At 43.4% G+C, this 17,581-nt stretch overlaps 1 protein-coding gene across 41 annotated transcripts in view; it reads right to left on the bottom strand.

Annotated features, from left to right (window-relative positions):
* Positions 1-7,931: 7,931 nt before the first annotated feature.
* The window catches only part of SORBS1 (sorbin and SH3 domain containing 1), a 1,860,906-nt gene continuing 1,851,256 nt past the window's right edge, over positions 7,932-17,581 (bottom strand). For all 41 annotated transcript variants that reach the window (XM_078643144.1, XM_078643174.1, XM_078643143.1 and 38 more), the window contains one exon: positions 7,932-9,661. In XM_078643144.1, the coding sequence (XP_078499270.1) occupies positions 9,594-9,661 (68 nt within the window). In that variant the 3' untranslated portion in view covers positions 7,932-9,593. The remainder of the gene's footprint in view (positions 9,662-17,581) is intronic.

Here is a 17,581-nt window from a genome sequence, read left to right as displayed (position 1 = left end):
GTACTAACTATTTTGGCATTGCCCGTCTCAAGTGCCAATGTTTAGTGCTTTTCACAGATAAACATTTACATAGGAAGAAAAGAGCGAGCGCGCACAACAAAAGACTCACTAAAGAAGAATTGTACAGTGTGCTACAATAAGTTTGATTAGTGAAAATGTATTTGGACCTCATAAACCCTGTACACATGCGGTCTATACACATGACTATCAGTGCAGAAAGCAAGCAATAATTAAAAGCAAAACATTTCATAAACACGAGAAAAACACTGTTTCTGTTGTTTTTAATGGTACGAAAATATGTATCCACTGATAAGGAGTAGTTTCTTACCTGTAACTCCAGTTCTCTTGTGGGGGTATTTCCGTGATAGTCATAATCATGTGAAAAGTCCCGACCATGTGCATGGACCCCGGAGCACTTCATTAGATATATCTTCTGAAGTTGTTGTCTTCAGTTTTTCTTCAGGAAGGCCTGCATAGACACTTAGGAGATAAAAAGACAATAATGCAGCCTAACCAACTAGGCTACACTGGCCATTACTTCATCTTGAAGTGCAAAAAGATAGCCAGTTTAACTTTTAAATTTAGTAATTTGCTGAGCTTTACACATAGAAAACTCCCCTTCACAAAACTCCTTTTTTCATGATAGACATGAAAAGGATTGGACAGAGAAGCCCCCATAGGCTGCAAGTGGATACCGTGCCTTTAAGACTCTCCAGAGACCCCCGGTATCCCATGAAGCACAGCCAAAAGCAGTTACTTTCAGTTCTTGTTGAAGGCGTAAAGAAGCAGAGCCTGCTGAGTCTTGGTTACGCCTGTGTCTGACACCGGGGAGGCGGGCAGGTTGCTTTTGACTACCACGGAAATACCCCTACATGAGAACTGGAGTTACAGGTAAGCAACTCCTTCCTTTTCTTGTAGGGGATTTCCGTGTATAGTCATAATCATGTGAATAGACTAGCAAGCCCATCCCAAAACAACTCCCTAGCGGTGGAAGAAACAGAGAACAACCGTACTATTGTGCAAATAGATTTCGAAGCGAAGCCTGCCCAACCTGAGCATCTGCCCTAGCATCAGTGTCTAGGCAGTAGTGCTTAGTAAATGTATGGACTGACTTACAAGTGGCAGCCTTACAGATTTCCGAAATAGGTACGTTACGAAGTAAAGCCACAGTAGCTGCTTTACCGCTGGTAGAGTGAGCCCTAGGCTTACTAACCAGATTCTTGTTGGCTTTCTGATAACACAGTTGAATACAGGAAACAATCCAACTAGAAATGGATTGTTTGGAGGTAGATAGACCAGTTCGGACCGAGCCATAGTTTATAAATAACTGGTCTGATCTACGGATATCCTTAGTCTTGTCCAAATAGAACTTCAAGATCTTCCTGACATCAAGGGAATGAAGCGACCTCTCAGCAGCAGAAGAGGGATTCTGAAAGAATGTAGGCAATGTAATAGTTTGGTTCACATTAAACTCTGAAACAACTTTAGGGAGGAACTTAGGCTGAGTCCTCAAAACTACCTTAGAGGAATGAAAGACTGTATAAGGCTCTTTACAACATAATGCCTGAAGTTCGCCAACCCTGCGGGCAGAAGTCATGGCCACAAGGAAAGCCGTCTTCCAAGACAGATGCTGAAGAGAAGCCTTATGAATGGGTTCAACCGGCTCCCTCATCAGTCGTGAAAGGACCACATTGAGCTCCCAAGGAGGCGAAGGACGCCTAAAGGGAGAAAACACTTTCTTCAATCCTTCAAGAAAATCTCTGATGACTGGGATTTAAAAAAAAAGGAAGTTTGTGAAGGACATTTTCTATAAGCAGTTAAAGCTGCCATGTGAACTTTAATCAAATGAAACTGAAGGCCAGATTGAGCCAAGTGTAGCAAGTAAGGAAGGATGACATCTTCCTTGCAGGAGGTAGGATCGACATTCTTAGATGCACACCAGAAGCAAAATCTCTTCCATTTACATGCATAGGACGTGCGTGTAGATGGTCAATTGGCCTCCTTCAATATCTCCACAAAGTCCAGAGGGAGATTCAAATGTCCGTACTGTACTAACTCAGGAGCCATGCCGCAAAATTCAACGACAAGAGATTGGGGTGTACCATCTGTCCGCCGAACTTTGTCAGAAGGTCCGTCCAGCATGGAAGATGGAGATTTGGCACAAGAGACGGGTGGAGTAGGTCTGTGAACCACCACTGATGGGGCCACTCCGGAGCAGTGAGGATTATCATGGCCATGATTGCGAGAGCTTGATCAATACTGTCAGGATCAGGGGAATTGTCGGATAAGCGTGGAGAAAGCTGCCTGACCAGCTGATCCACAGTGCATCCCCCTGAGTCCCTAGTTGGTAAAACCTGGAGGCAAAGTCGCGGCATTTGCTGTTTTCTGCGGTAGCGAACAGATCGATCTCTGGAGTACCCGATCTTTCGAAGATGTCTCGCACCACTTTGTCGTTTAAGACCCATTCGTGATTTTCTTGAATGAGTCTGCTGAGTGCATCTGCCTGAGCATTTTGAACACCTGGGAGGTGAGTTGCTGTGATGGTCAGGTTCCTGGCCAACAGCCAGTTCCAGATGGCCCGGGCTTCCCGAGATAACACTCGAGATCTCGAGCCCCCTGCTTGTTGAGGTAGAACATTGTGGTCGTATTGTCCGTCTGAACAAGCAGGGAACTGGGGTGAAATGATGGCTGGAAGGATTTCAGCGCCAAATGGACTGCTCGAAGTTCCAGGAAGTTGATGTGGTACTTGGCCTCTTTCCGGGACCACGTGCCCTGTATCTGAAGGTGGTCGGAAGGTGCACCCCAGCCGCGGAGAGTTGCATCCGTCACTATGGTTTGCGTCTGTATCTCCTTGTGGAAGGGAATCCCCCGGAGGAGACTGTGTGGAGAACACCACCATCGGATGGACTGCAGAGCCTGCTGTGACAGCTGAATCCTGTCTTCCCAATCCCCCAGTTTCTGGACCCACTGATTCTTCAGACATTCTTGCAGGTGTCTCATATAGAGGCGTGCGTTTGGAGTGAGGAAGATACAGGAGGCCATGGAGCCCAGGAGAGAAGACACCTTACTCACCGTCGGGGAGGGCATGGTCATGAGAGCCTGAGCCTTCCGAAGGATCGATAAGTGTCTCTCCTCTAAAGGACACACGTTTGCTGTGCGCGTATTGATGGTGGCTCCCAGGTACTGTAGACATTGGACAGGATTCGAGACAGATTTCGTGAGGTTTATGTGGAGGCCCAAATGAAGTAGGAGATTGGAAGTCCGATTGAAATGCAGTTGCGCTTCCTGAGACGCAGCTGCCTTGATCAGCCAGTCGGCTAGATACGGGTAGACGAACACCTTGTTCTTCCTTAGATGTGCAGCAACCACGGCCATGCATTTGGAAAATGTCCGGGGCGCTGACTTCAGTCCGAAAGGCAGCACTGAGTATTAATAATGGTTATTGCCCACGGTGAATCGCAGGAATGTGCGATATTTCCTCGCTATGGGCACTTGATAATATGCGTCTTGCAGGTCTGTTGAGCATAGCCAGTCTCCCTGATGAAGTTGAGGGTAGATTTGATCAAGGACAACATCCGAAACATTTCTCTGCTAACCCATTTGTTGGCCTGTCGCAAGTCAAGGATGGGTCTGAACTCGTTCTTGTCTTTCTTGCGGACTAGAAAGAACTGAGAATACAGTCCATTTCCTCTCTGTGCTAGAGGAACTGGTTTTATCGCCCTTTTCTGTAAGAGGATGTTGGCCTCCCTCTGCAACTCGCATAGCATGTTGTGTGAGCGAGTTGGAGGAATCGACGGAGGAGGTCTTGTAAAACGTAGCGACTATCCACTGTGAACAATATTCAGCACCCAATTGTCTTGAGTTATTTTCTGCCACTCTGCCAGATAATTTTGAATGCTTCCCCCCACCGGACTGGGTAACGGATGAGGGGGAAGAAACCCTTCAGGGCTTGGAACCAGCAGGGGCCTTGTTCCCTTGACCAGACTGCTGGTTGGACCGTCCTTATGACTGGCGATTCTGAAAAGGCTGAAAAGACTGCTAACACTGCCATTGTTGGCTGGACCGACGGCCCTGAGATCGTTGGAACCTCTGGGGGGGATAACGCCGTTGGAAAAGTTGGAATGTTTTTCGCTATTATTTAAGTTTCTCTAGACCTACAGCCTTCAAAGTCTCCATTTCAGTCTTCATGCGGGCCATCTCGTCATCCGCATGGGAGACAAAGACAGTCGTGCCAGAGAATGGTAGATTAGAAATGCGCTGTTGTGCCTCATTGAAGCAGGACAAAGCCAAGCATGTCGCCGTAGAGCAATTCCGTGGCAATACCCGTGGGCTGACAGGAGTGAAGTATCCGCTGCAGCGCTGATGACTTGATTCGAAACCATCAGGCCCTCATTCACTATCTCCTGCTAATTTTCCCGCTTGTCCCTGGGTAGGAGATCCACAAATTGTTGCAGCGACTCCCACAGGGATCTGTCATACCGGCCCAGCAAGGCAGTAGAGCTGGCCCCCTTCATGGATGTAGCCGCGGTGTTGCAAACTTGTTTCTCCACCGAATCCAGCTTACAGCTTTCCTTATCTGGTGGTACCGTGTCAGTCGGAGCCGTAGCATGCTGCTTCCTTGCTGCCACCACTATGACAGAGTCCGGGGTGGGCTCCAGTCGGAGAAAGGCAGGATCCGACTCAGCTGGGCGATATTTATTCTGTGACCTGGAAGGCACAGATTTTATAGAAGATGGCGTCAAGAACAGCTCCAGATCCTCCAAACCAGGCATCAACGGAAGCAATGGGCGAGATGTTTGTCTCTGCTGGAGAGTTTCAAATATCACTGATGTCGACGGCACAGGAGTAGACAGGGGAAAGTTAAGCTTTGATGCCCCTCTGACCAGAAACTCCTATAAGGTGGAGGTATCATCAAAGGGAGACACCCTCTGAGGAGGAGAATCCGTTACAGTAGGCGAGTACCTCCCGGTACTCGTGGAAGACGTATCCCTGGTATGCCGGGAGCAAGATCTCTCATAGCTTTGGCGATGAGATTGTGTGGAAGACTGGTGGTGTCTATGGGAACGATGTCTCTGCCGATGTCTTGGTCTTCGAGGCTCTGCAGGATGCTTGGGCTGAGGAGCTGTGGGCACAGGCTGAGGCAGAGGAGGAGGGGGCGGTAGAGGAGGAGGAGGAGGACTTGGCGCTGGTGGCGATGTCACTGGCAGGGCCACTGGTTGACGAGGAGCAGGAGGCGTCCTTGATGGTGAATAGGTACGCCAGTACTCCGAACCTGAAGAGGAAACCAACCTTCTCCATTTTCAAGCTGGCCACGAAGAAGGCACCCTGGACTCAACGTCAGACCTCCCCCTCAATGGCGATCTACTGCTCGACGGCGAGCGTTGACGTCGTCTGGAACGTGAACTCCCTGTTGACGTTGACAGGCTCACTATGGAGAGAGTCCCAGAACAGTACCTCGACGTCGAACGTCAGTGTCGACCCCTTAATGTCGACCTTCTCTTCTCTTCTCCTCGACGTCGACCTTTTCGTAAACCGCAGTTCCCTGTGTGACTCCGATCGACGACGATGTTGTCTCGACGGCGATCTTCATTGAGTCGACTTTGAACGGTGGGGACACCCACGACGGCGATCTCGTCCGAGACCTCGCCGTTCTTCTCCTTGACGTTGACCGTCAACGTCGCTTCGTCCCGGAGTCGTCATACCTGCTCTCGACGTCATCGTCGTCGATTGGGACCGGCGTTGTTTTTCCACCGTTTTTCGATTGGGTAGCCCCCCAGAGGTTGAAGCATGGGTTTTGGTAGAGGACTTACCCTCTCCTTGCCCAGAGGCAGTAGATGCTGCCTTCTGTCTTCTATTCTCCAACCCTAGGAGCCTAATCTTCTCCCTGTCACGCAGGGTGTGCCTAGAAAAGGTCTTGCAAATAGAGCAGGTGTCAGGCACATGAGAGACAGGCAAACACAGAATACAGACTCTGTGTGCATCAGATTTGGCCTTCTTCCTACCACAGTCAGGACACTTGTCAAACAGAGAAGGCATTTTGACAAGAAACCTGTAGAAATTCTGCCAAAAAAGTACAGCAGAAGGTAGATAAAGGCCAAAGATGTTGAGTGAAGCTGCAAACATCCAAATACTGAATTAAAATTTGGATGGAATGCCAAAAATGGTAGAGCTCAATGCTCCAGGGTCCTGCTAGCAGGAGCCGGAAAAAAGAACTGAAAGTAACATCCTCTGGCTGTGTATCATGGGATACCGGGGGTCTTTGGAGACTCTTAAAAGCACGGTATCCATTTACAGATACATAACGCCAGCCTATGGGGGCTTCTCTGTCCAATCCTTTTCATCTCTATCATGAAAAAAGGAGTTTTGTGATGAGGAGTTTTCTATGTCTAAAACTCAGAAAATTGCTAAATTTAAAAGTTGAACTGGCTATCTTTTTTCACTTCAAGATGAAGTAATGTCCAGTGTAGCCTGGTAGGTTAGGCTGCATTATTGTCTTTTTATCTCTTAAGTGTCTATGCAGGCCTTCCTGAAGAAAGGCAGAAGATGACAACTTAAGAAGATATATCTAATGAAGTGCTGCAGGGTCCACGTACATGGATGGGACTATTCACATGATTATGACTATACACGAAAATCCCCTACATGAGAACCACTGTTTTTTTAAGGTATTGAAAACACTGAAAAAAACCCACCAGAATTTACCAAAAATACAAACTGAAAACAGGAAAGCCTATTTGTAATGCTTGGATTATATTCATTCATGCATGCTGTTTCCAAGTGAATATCGATTTTACTCTATAGATTTGATTTGAGATGTAATTTTACTAATATTTTAATAAACCTTCATGGTTTGCAATCTATTCCTCTGTCATTACTGTGTGGCAAAATTTGCTTCACCATCAATAAAATACTAGAAAATTAGTGATTTCCACCTCAGTTCGAGACAAAGACCCCTGTGGGTGGAGATAACAAAGTTTCGAGATTGTGCCAAGATTAGTGAGGCACAGAGGACATCCTTTATATTATCTTGCCATGAATTGCATCCCACTGCATCAGGGCTGGACTGGAAACCAAAATCAGCCCTGGGAAACATTTTCAAACTGGTCTCACACTAGGGGAGGTCTGGACTAAAATGAGGCTAAGTGAGTATGGTTGAGTCATTATAGCCCATTGTGCACGGAAAGCAGCCTCTACCAGGGAAATGCAGAGCGACAGGACAGCGAGTATGGCCCTGTGCAATTAAACAGGATGGCATTCATGAAAATGGCAAGGAAGTATCAACAGGCCAAAAAATACAGCATTAGACATGAACCAAATGCTGAGTATTCTGAGTTAGATTACTGCTGAAAAAGAGAAGATTGCTGTGGGTGAGAGGAAATTGCATTTTGTACTAATGCTTATGACTGCTACTTTTATTTAGCTAATACATTTATAACGTATAAACACAGAGTAAACAATTCTGAGACTTAGCTACAACCTTGTGACAGCTAATCTGAAATTTAAAGCACGGAAGGGTGATCTTAGAAGATAAGTGTTAAACAAAGGTACTAAGCAAAAACAGCTCATGGTTTTAGGATGTTTTTTTCACTGAGCCCCAGCCCCGACAGATAATAGACTTTTGCATGTTAACTCATTGATGTCTTGTGATAATGTGATGATAGGTTGCGCAAATTTGAGGCATGATGATATAATTTGTTTTGTGTTTGTATATTTTCGAAATTTTCATGGAGTTTACGGCCAACGATAAAGAACTTCCATGCAAACACTTTCAGGTTATAGATATTTTTAACTATTTTTCCACTAGTATTTAATTGCTTCTAGGATTCCCAAAGTTGGCAGCTCATTTTGAAAAGTCATTTATGGTTCAGTACAGTTTTTTAAAATATATCAAATATACACACGGTATTAAATAAGGTGCTTGAAATAAGTGATAATAATGAAATGCTTTCATTTATTTTGCTCAAGTCATAATGCACTGCAAAAGGGAAAACATTCACTCAAAATAAATTGCAATGTGCTTAGTGAGGTGATAAATGAGAATTTTGTTAACTGATATGGTTACAATCAGTATAAGGCTGTGATTCTCATGTATTTTGTGTTATTCACTTCTAAACATGGAAGTAAATACCAACGAGAACATGGTAAAGCAGAAAAATAAAAATAAAATATATCAGGGGTTAAAGTAGTTGAAAATGTGATACAAGTGCCCTTTTCTCAATTTCGGAGCAGTTATATAATGTAGTTTGTGCTAAACTCTTCATGTGAAGTTACACTGAAATTCTTCATTTAAATAAAATGCAAAATCTTCACAAATGCTTTTTTCTTTTTTTTTCACTCAAACCATTTAAATTATTTTTTCTATACAATGTAAATACATGTTCTGTACAGAGCTAAATATACATATTTACAATTGTAAGTCAGAAGCACTATTTTCTCCCCAAGCAGCCTCAGAGGAGACTGCAAAAGTAGTCTTTTCCCGTAGAAAGCATGGCTAATATATCAAAATGTATTGCAAGTCATGCTAACAGTTAGCTGTAATTACTGTTAATAAATCTGTATAAAAGCATTAGCATAAAAATAGGCATTTTATATTATTAAATAGTCTTTGTTATGACAAAACTGAAGTAGAGACCTCTGGTATTTGATTTGTAGCTTTTAGATAGTCCGATATTTTGCTTACAAAATGATAGTCCTAATGGCAAGAGCTCAATTTGGGTTCGCTGGCAAGTCGACTGTTGAAGCAAGTAGAGAAAGAATGTTGCATCTGATGTTGCATCTGGATCTAGTGGGAGTTGGACCCTTGGTCGATAGGTGGAGTTTGTATTCTGTCTATGTTAATAGCAACATATATTACATCAAAAGGGCAATCCCTAGATTAGTCAGAAAAGGCTCTCCTTATTGGATCAGATCTGTTCAAACTCCATAAAATATATTTTAAAGGAAAACAGTGTGCTTGCTTATCCCCAGTACATTAACTGGAGAAAGATACATACCCAACAAACCTAGTAGTCATTATTAAGGTGGTGCAGGTTAAGATGCAATTATACAGTATCCCTTGTTTATAAGGCGGATGGTTGGATTAACTCAATATTGCTTGATGTGGTAAGTTATGAAGAACAAAAGGACAGACTATACAGTTCGGATTGGCAGGACACATACAGTACCCCTTAACAAAATGCACAATAGTACACAGATATTTTATGACCATTGCCCTTCAGAAATTATCCTTTAACACATACACAAGACCTGCCTCGTTCCCTTCAAATGCATATCTAAATTTTGCCTCAGAGGTTAGTGCTTATTACCACAGAACTAAGCCTGAAGCCTGGATTAACAATTGCGAAGTTATAGGAAGGTATAGTGTAAATTCTAAACCTTACTTTACTTCAATGAACATTGAAACTCTAACCTCCTTCATAGGTGACTTGAGAAAAGAATTGCACACTCAACCCAGTACTGTACTGAAAATTGACATACTTCTTACATTTCCTCTCATATTTTACATTCATAAATCATTGGATTTAACAGTATAGAATGATCTGTGTACTTGTTTTACATTTGCTTTTTAAATGTTTTCCAAAGATATGACAACATTATAAGTACAGTGGTTTTACATAATTGCCCGGAAATGTCCCAAACATTCTTGTTCGTCTGGAAGTACCTAGGAAAAAGTAAGGAAATGTGTTATAAGTATTTCTCCAGCACAACAGTAGGTACCTGTAAGATAAACATACGCTAGTCATTGAATTGCAAGCAGTGATGGAACCACTCAAGCATTGTTCTTGGGAAGTAGAGGGACTGGTCCAAGGTTTCCCTTCAAATGCATTCGTAATAAACTCTTTCATTAATATTGATCTTCGCAAATCACTGCATCTTTCTTTTCCTTGACTGAGACCCTCAAAGAGCTCCCTTCTCTATCCTTTCCTACATCTATTTTACATCCCTTTTTTATGACTTTTTTCCAAGGGGGTGCATTAGAACTCTCCTTTGCCTCCTTTTACCACCGTTTTCCCTGCCTTTCCCTTCTTGCACTCAACTCGCCACACTTTTTTCAAAATTACTTTGTCTTGCTGGGGTGGAGCACCCAATTCAACAATTTTATGTGTACAACACTTCTGAATTTGAGAGGTAGGGTGAATCACTGGAAAAGGTACTCCGGGACTTGTTAGAGAAGAGCGAGTTGGGGTGGTGTATGGGGGAGTTTATGGAGTAGAGTATTTTTTTAAAGAATTTTGGCTGGAGAATGTACCTCCCCTCTACCAAAGGTTGCCTGGAACCAAACAATTATTTACATATGCAGAGGAAGGGCTCACAATGGCATGTCCCTATCTAGCAGTAACTCAGAAGTTAGCAAAAGTTTATTTGAATTGTACTAATAGAAACCAGGCCTGCATCACTTCATAATGTGAACTAACATGACATGGCTTTCTTAATGTTCTGATATCACTTTTGAAGCTGAAGTTGATATTTGACACCACAAATATTCGGTATTCTCACACTGTATTAAGGTCTGTGGACCAGTACATGGTGCATAATTATATTTCTTGTGGTACCTTTGAGATTTGGTCAGCTCAATATCTTTCTATTTTGCCGAATATGGCAAACTAAGGTTAAAAAGGGGGGCAGCATTAGGATCACCACTTTGGTGTCATACAAGTGTACAACAAGAATCATTGTACACTGGTCATATCACAAGTACTTATCGTCGGTTACCATAATTCTGGTGAATACTCTATCTAACTGCAGTTTCCCACCTTTTGAGTATCCCCAAGAGTCAGACTGGATCCCACATTTTTTATAGCAGTTGCTCCCATGCGCCGGCAGGTGGTGCCATTGAAGTCTGTAACAACCTCAGACTTGAACATAAGCTATAGTGCAGGGCTACATACATCGCCGGAGCATTGAGTGGGAAGAAAAAAAGGGGGGGGGGGGTCTCTAAACGAGGTGTCACATAAGAAGCATAACTAAGCATTCTTTTCAAGAGGCATGGCCTATGTCTGTAGAGGTGTGACTTAAAAAAGGTAAACTAAAATCCTTTACTTCACATAGCATGCCAACTGACCAGAATGTTGATGCTTCTCTGTGATATTTCTGTTATTGTATCCATACATATCACACTATTACAAACATGCATAAGAACATGCCAGCCCTACTGGCTTTGCTAATGCTTATTAGCAATAGAAGCAGATAAAGGAGAAATAATAATGACTGAGTTGTGAATAATTAGAATTAAAAATGTTTAAATTCTGATAATATGAGACTTTATCAAACAATCCTAAGGTCTGTTGAAGGAGTGGTGGTCTTCATAGTGTTTCAATCACACGCATTCTTCCCTTCACACCACTTTCCTCTGTCATGTCTCACTTGAACGCCGTTTTTCTCCCATCTTTCTGAAATCCTACATCTGTATATCTCACAAATCACTGACAAAATATCGAAGGTCACAATATCGACCTACAAAAATATCTCAGCAAAAATATCGAAGTCAAGAATAACGACATCATATCTACAGTATGGTAAGTACAAAAATATTGGGGAAAAAATATCGATGTCAAAAATATCTTTAAAAATATCGTTTTTTATTTAAGTTAAAAAAAAATATGTAAAATAAAGTAAATAATACATATAATTAAAATAGACATAGTTAAAAATATTTTTGAATGCTTAAAAATTATAAGTAATATATATATAATTTAAAAATACATTAAACATATACATATAATATATGATATATATACTTACTTATTAATATGTTTTAATATTTAGCTGAGCTGGCACAAGACACTTTTCAAAACTTCAGACCCTACAGAATGCGGCCGCTCGAATATTGCTGGACTTACCCAAACATCATCTGACGTCCAACGGTATAAAGCAGTTACATTGGCTTCCAGTTCGACGGTGAGTGGACTTTAAGGCCTGGAGCTTAAGATGCAGGCAGTTCATTCTCCTTTAAAATGCACCAGCTCGGAATGTGAGCTGTACAAAAGGAATTCTTTTTTGTACAACGCACATATTAGTGTCTTGAAATATGAGACCTCAGGATATACACTGTACAAAAAGGAATCTTTTTTTTTTTTACAGCACACATCCCATGCTCACATATTTTAAGATGCTCTCATATGTGCTAATGAAGTTATAAGCACACAAGAGAGGGCCTTGCAATACATCAGGTCAGTAGTGAGAGCAACAAGAGCAGTACAAAATATACAGTGCAGTGAGGGTAGTGAAGTGAAATCATTGAGGGCAATGAGGAATGACTTCACCAGTTTTCAGAATTTCTTTAACTACTCCCAGATTGTATGGTCTTCTTTTCTGATCGCCTGATGCATGCCATGTATTGTTTGCCTGAACATAAATTGTTTTTCATAGTAATGCATTGTTACAGTTTGGCTCTTGTCTCTATGTATCAAGGTAATTTTTTTCTAATTTGTAAATGTTTCTCTGGTTTGACACCCCTGAGGACAGTCTGGCTCTTGTCTCTATGTATCAAGGTAATTTTTTTCTAATTTGTAAATGTTTCTCTGGTTTGACACCCCTGAGGGCTGCTACGGGCTATAGGAAGCTATGTACATAAACATATATATGTATATTTTTAGAGTGAAAGGGTTTCCAAAGTACTATTGAGAGATGGAGGCTGCCATTCACTGGCATGCACCATGCAGCATCAGCCAATCAAAAAGCAAGATCATGCTGTCTGACAACCACTAGAGGAATTCTGAAAACTGGTGACATCATTTCCCACTTCCCTCAATGCTTTCCTTTCTCTGCACTCAATGTCTCTTGCTGCTCTCACTACTAGTATTAACACTCACAGCCTCAACCAACTCTTTTGCCAGCTCTCACTGCCCACTAACTTTACTATCCCTTGCTACTCTCTCTGTCCCAGTAGCCTCATTACACTGACTGTACTCACTGGTTAGCGCCTCACTTAAAGCCATCAGTGCGCTTATTGCCCTCACAGCACATGCAACTCACTGCTGTCAATGTACTCACTGCCTCACTAGATTCTCTAGCCTCTGCCTTAATGTCAATATATATTTATGTTTAAAGATATGTGATATTTGTACAGCACAAACCTAAAGGAAAGTCAGCAGAACGATATTCCCAAGTGCCCTCACTATGACTTAATTTATTAATACAGATATGAGAGAGCATTGAAATAGAGGAGGTGGGGCTGTCACTGTAAAGAAAAGCAATATGTTTTAGTCTTGATGCCCACAGTTCCACTCACTGGTCATTCATCTGAGGCTGGAGTGACCTCACATGAATGGTCCTGACGACAAGGAAATTAGTGAATCAAGAGGCAATTCTTAAACCTCTGTTATGTGTTATGTACAATAAATGAGAGATCTCAAGCTGTCTAGCCTGGTACCCACACCATTGGGAGGTTGAGCTTGCTTGACAAACCAGAAATCCTAAGAAATATCACTGTTACTTAAAAAATTCATCTAAGAACTGTGGTCCATTTATTACAGAAATTGTGCTAGAAACTGCTCCATTACAACAACAGGAGTGGGGGACACTACTCCAAACCTCACTGGGAAACATCCAGCTTGCTTCGCTCACTTGCATGCCAAATTTCATTAATTGGCATTACGCCCCTCCACTTTCAAATCCAAATAGCTGCCACTGCCTGGTGTTGAGCCCACCTGAGGTGAAGGTTCCACGGCAACGCTCGCTGTAACACTGGGAACGTTGGAGCTTGAGCCCTTCTGGCTTCAGAACTGCCTGCGTAGAAACCAGGATTAAGCACCGGGTCTTCCCTCAAATGTCCCGACGCTGCTGTGGGGTGGACAATGTTCAAATGTCACTATGTCAAGGATTGCCCTATGAAGTGAATCCTATGCAGAGGCAACTGGTTAGAATTCGGTTCACTGTTGGAAAACCACAGAGATGGCAGAAGGTGTAAAACCCATTTCCTTTTTCTGCCCATGGGAACTTCTTAAAGGAGGAGGAATAAAAGTGGCTTAGATGCTGTTGCAGTGGGCGAAGAAAAGAGGAAGAGTGCTGTCCTTTGTAGTGTGCTTGACTTCTGCCACCACCGCACCCTTTTGAGGGCTGTCTCTGTTAGCAGGCGACACCCTGTCAGTACACTCTGAACTTCCAGTACTGCTGGTGGAACTGATGAGTTGGATAGGATAATTTAGTAGCACAACTGTCCTTCACTACTTCGCTTGGAGGTGTGAAGGGCTATAATGAATGCTGGACAATTTGTGTGGGCTTTCAATGGTGGTAGGCTAGACCTCAGGAGTATCCTCTGAACCTCTGGTACTGATGCTGGAACTGACTAGCAAGAAAGGTCAGACCCATGGAGATTGCTATATCATGGCGGTCTTTGAAGTGCTACAATGCACATTCAGCCTTTTAAACAAAAAGTCGGGAACCATTGAATGGCATGTCCTTCAAGGATGGACACAAGTCTCCAGAGAATCCTGAGGTGCGCATCGACGTATGATGCCGGATCACCACACTGGTGCTCAGTGCATGTTCAGCATAATCTATTATGTCTACAACAGTTCTCAAGAAACATTTGGCTGCATCTTGTCTGTGTGGGTACATCTGAGTATCATCCCAACAGGCAAAGAGTAAGCATGAACTGTACGGCCAAGCTGCCAAAGAAAAAACTATTTTCCCGAAAGTGTTGATGTCTTTTGATTTCCTGTCAGGAGGCACAGTAGGAGGGAATGTGTCTGGCTTCATCTTACTAGAAGATGACTAAACTACCAAGCAATCTGGTGTCAGGTGCTGGGTCAGAAAAACCTGATCACAGGGTCAAGCCTCTGACAGACAGTTACAGAATTACTTATGTGTGAGTCTGAACATGGCTTATACTAGGTCACCATCAAGGTTTCTGTCTGAGCCTCACTGATGGTGGGAAGGACCAAGCCAGGCAGAAATATTTCTGTTAAAAATGTTGTCTTGGTTTCTACTATGGGTAGTTGAACGTCTACCACTTATGCTGCTCGGTGGACCACTAATGTGAAGCGGGCACTCTCCACAGCTGGGGGCCTCGTAGGAAGTCCACCTTTGTCTCAGGAAATTTTCATGTCCACTGGCATTCTGTAGACCTAGGAAATGCCAGCTAGCAACAGTATTGTGAGGAGGGGATAAGTTATCCACCTCCGCATCGTCGTCTTTATAATGTAGGACATTTTGAAGCCACTGAACAATATATGTGTCCAGCCTGAACAAGAGTTTCAGACTCCTATAGTACTGATGCAGAGGAGAGAATGCGGATCATAAAGAGTTGAGTGCTGTACTTTGGAATCTCATAAGGAGAAATAGGCCTGGTGTGGGCAGAGCTAGTTTCTGGATCCAAGATGAGTGTCAGAACCAAATCTTGCGCTCGTGTCACTGGAATCGGAGTTGACACCCTGATGGTTGGCAATGATAAGGCCTCTGGTACCAAAGTGGAGGCATAGGTCTGCACCACCAAGGTGCTGAGTGAAGACACCACATGGTCAGTTGGCATTGCGGCCAATCCTACCAGTGGAGGTACAACTCTGGCCTCTGCAGCTTCATGGGTCAGTAGGCACTCCAGAGGGAGTGTGAATCATCCTTAGAAGATGCTGCCTTAGGGCCTCTATCTGCTATCGGGTCCACGAGGTCTGCCAAACTTGGGGCACATTGGCCTCAGAATAGGCTTAGAGTTAAACAATGCTGCTGGAGTGAGTCAGATCCTTAGTGTGTCAACTGTGCCCTGTGTTCCTGGCATGGGAGGGATGAGATGGAGAAGAGTGTTGCTTCTTGCACTAGTTTTGCACTAGCCTTACTTTGGTACTAGTGGCACAGTTGGTCCATGGATTCATCTTTAACTTGCAAACAGCAAGACCGGACTCTGAAGTGGAAGCGCGCTTGCGAAGTTGAGTGGGTTTGAAGGTTAGCGTGTGACCTACATCGCTTTTTATACGCTGAGATGTGTAATTATGCCTCCCATTCATTACCTAGCTTCAGGTGCATCAGGGAGCATGTAAAAGATACACAATTGATGGACTGAATGCAGAACAAATCAAAACATTCACCCCCAGTCAAGAGATCTGGGTTAAATCCATCATTCTTTTGCTCACCATGCCACCCCAGTTTAGACCAGGCCATATGCAAATCAGTCTTGACACTGTGCCTCATGGGAACAGCCCAGGCCGAACTGCTAAGCCAGATCCTCCCTGGACCGGAAACAAGCATCCTAGGACCGGTTTCAGCGTTACAGTTCGGGCTGGACTGTTCCGATTGGGCACAGGGTCAAGACTTATTTGCATATGGCTGGGTTCAAACTGGAATGCCATGGGGTGCAAAAAAACGATGGATATAGGCCCAGATCTCTGCACTGGGGTGAATGTATGACATTGTTCTGCATTCTGTCCATCAATTGTTCTTTTTGATTCAGAGAGCTTGTGCCTAGACCGCTACAGGCAGATATCATATGCTGATCTGTGACCAAGATCAGCTTCCTGCAGTCGTGGAACAGATTGAAGTCTGTGAATTTCAAGGGAGACATTTTGCCTGGCACACCGCATGTAAAAAAGGAGATTTCAAAAAAGTAGTGAGCAGAGCTCTGGACCCACACTGAAAAGCTTGGAAGAAAGGAACGACCTCATTGGGGTAGCACCTATATGCAGCTCTGTGTGCTGTCACTTTTCAAGGGGCCGGAAGGCAGTGTAGTTCAATGGAGCTACCTGGCATCATGGAGAGAAATTGCTGGGAAATCTGGCGTGGAATAGTATTCATCATATATTATGAATTACTTTTCACTACTACTATTTGTACAAATATCAAATTGGATTATATCCATCAGGAAAATCTTTACCCTATAATCATACTTCTGCTGTACCAAGAAGTTAAATGGAAGCCTAAGTAACAATTTAAACATTTAATGAACAAGTAGATTTTTTTGATCTTCTAAATAAAGAGTGTTCGCTCTTTGCCTTCCCGAAAGATTGAGCCTCACTCGAACATTTACCAAGGTGGCAGGCCTTTAATCAGGAGTATGAGCAGTCAGCTGAGGCAGTTACGATCACACGGCCATAACGCGACTTGCCTGGCGCGTTTCGAAGGAATTCTCCCTCTTCCTCAGAGGTAGTCGGTCACAGATGCACGCTCAGGTCACCATCCATAAGTGCAAAATACGCCCCCTGATGGGCGGGGCTATTGTCCCCAAAGCCTTACGGTTACTGGAGTCCCGAAAATTCAAACCGCTGATGGTGCGTTAATTTCCGTGCCTTTCAAGCCCTTAGATGGGCCACCATCCTCAGTAGCTGCTCTGATCTCCAGTAAGTGTTCCACGCAGCAGCTCTTGATATATCCTGCTACATGGCCCCCTCTCATACCGTGGTGGTGCAGGCTCGACGGCTGGGCGCCGCCTTAAATGTTCGCTCTTTGCCTCTTTCTAAATAAAGAGCTGCATTTAATTAATGTTAGAAACATATGTTTTATATATGTTTTGAAAAGTTTCGAATTGTGTGTCATGTTTATTTATTCATTAGGCCTGAAATTAACCGGGCAGCTGTTTAAACATTCTATTTTTTCCAAACACAAATACAGTGGATTTTCGGTCTAACCGTTTTCAAGACTGCATATTTCTAAC

Source organism: Lissotriton helveticus, chromosome 5_1 (genome assembly GCF_964261635.1).
Source record: "Lissotriton helveticus chromosome 5_1, aLisHel1.1, whole genome shotgun sequence".
NCBI classification, from domain to species: domain Eukaryota; kingdom Metazoa; phylum Chordata; class Amphibia; order Caudata; family Salamandridae; genus Lissotriton; species Lissotriton helveticus.
This window is presented reverse-complemented; position numbering and strand designations above follow the sequence as displayed.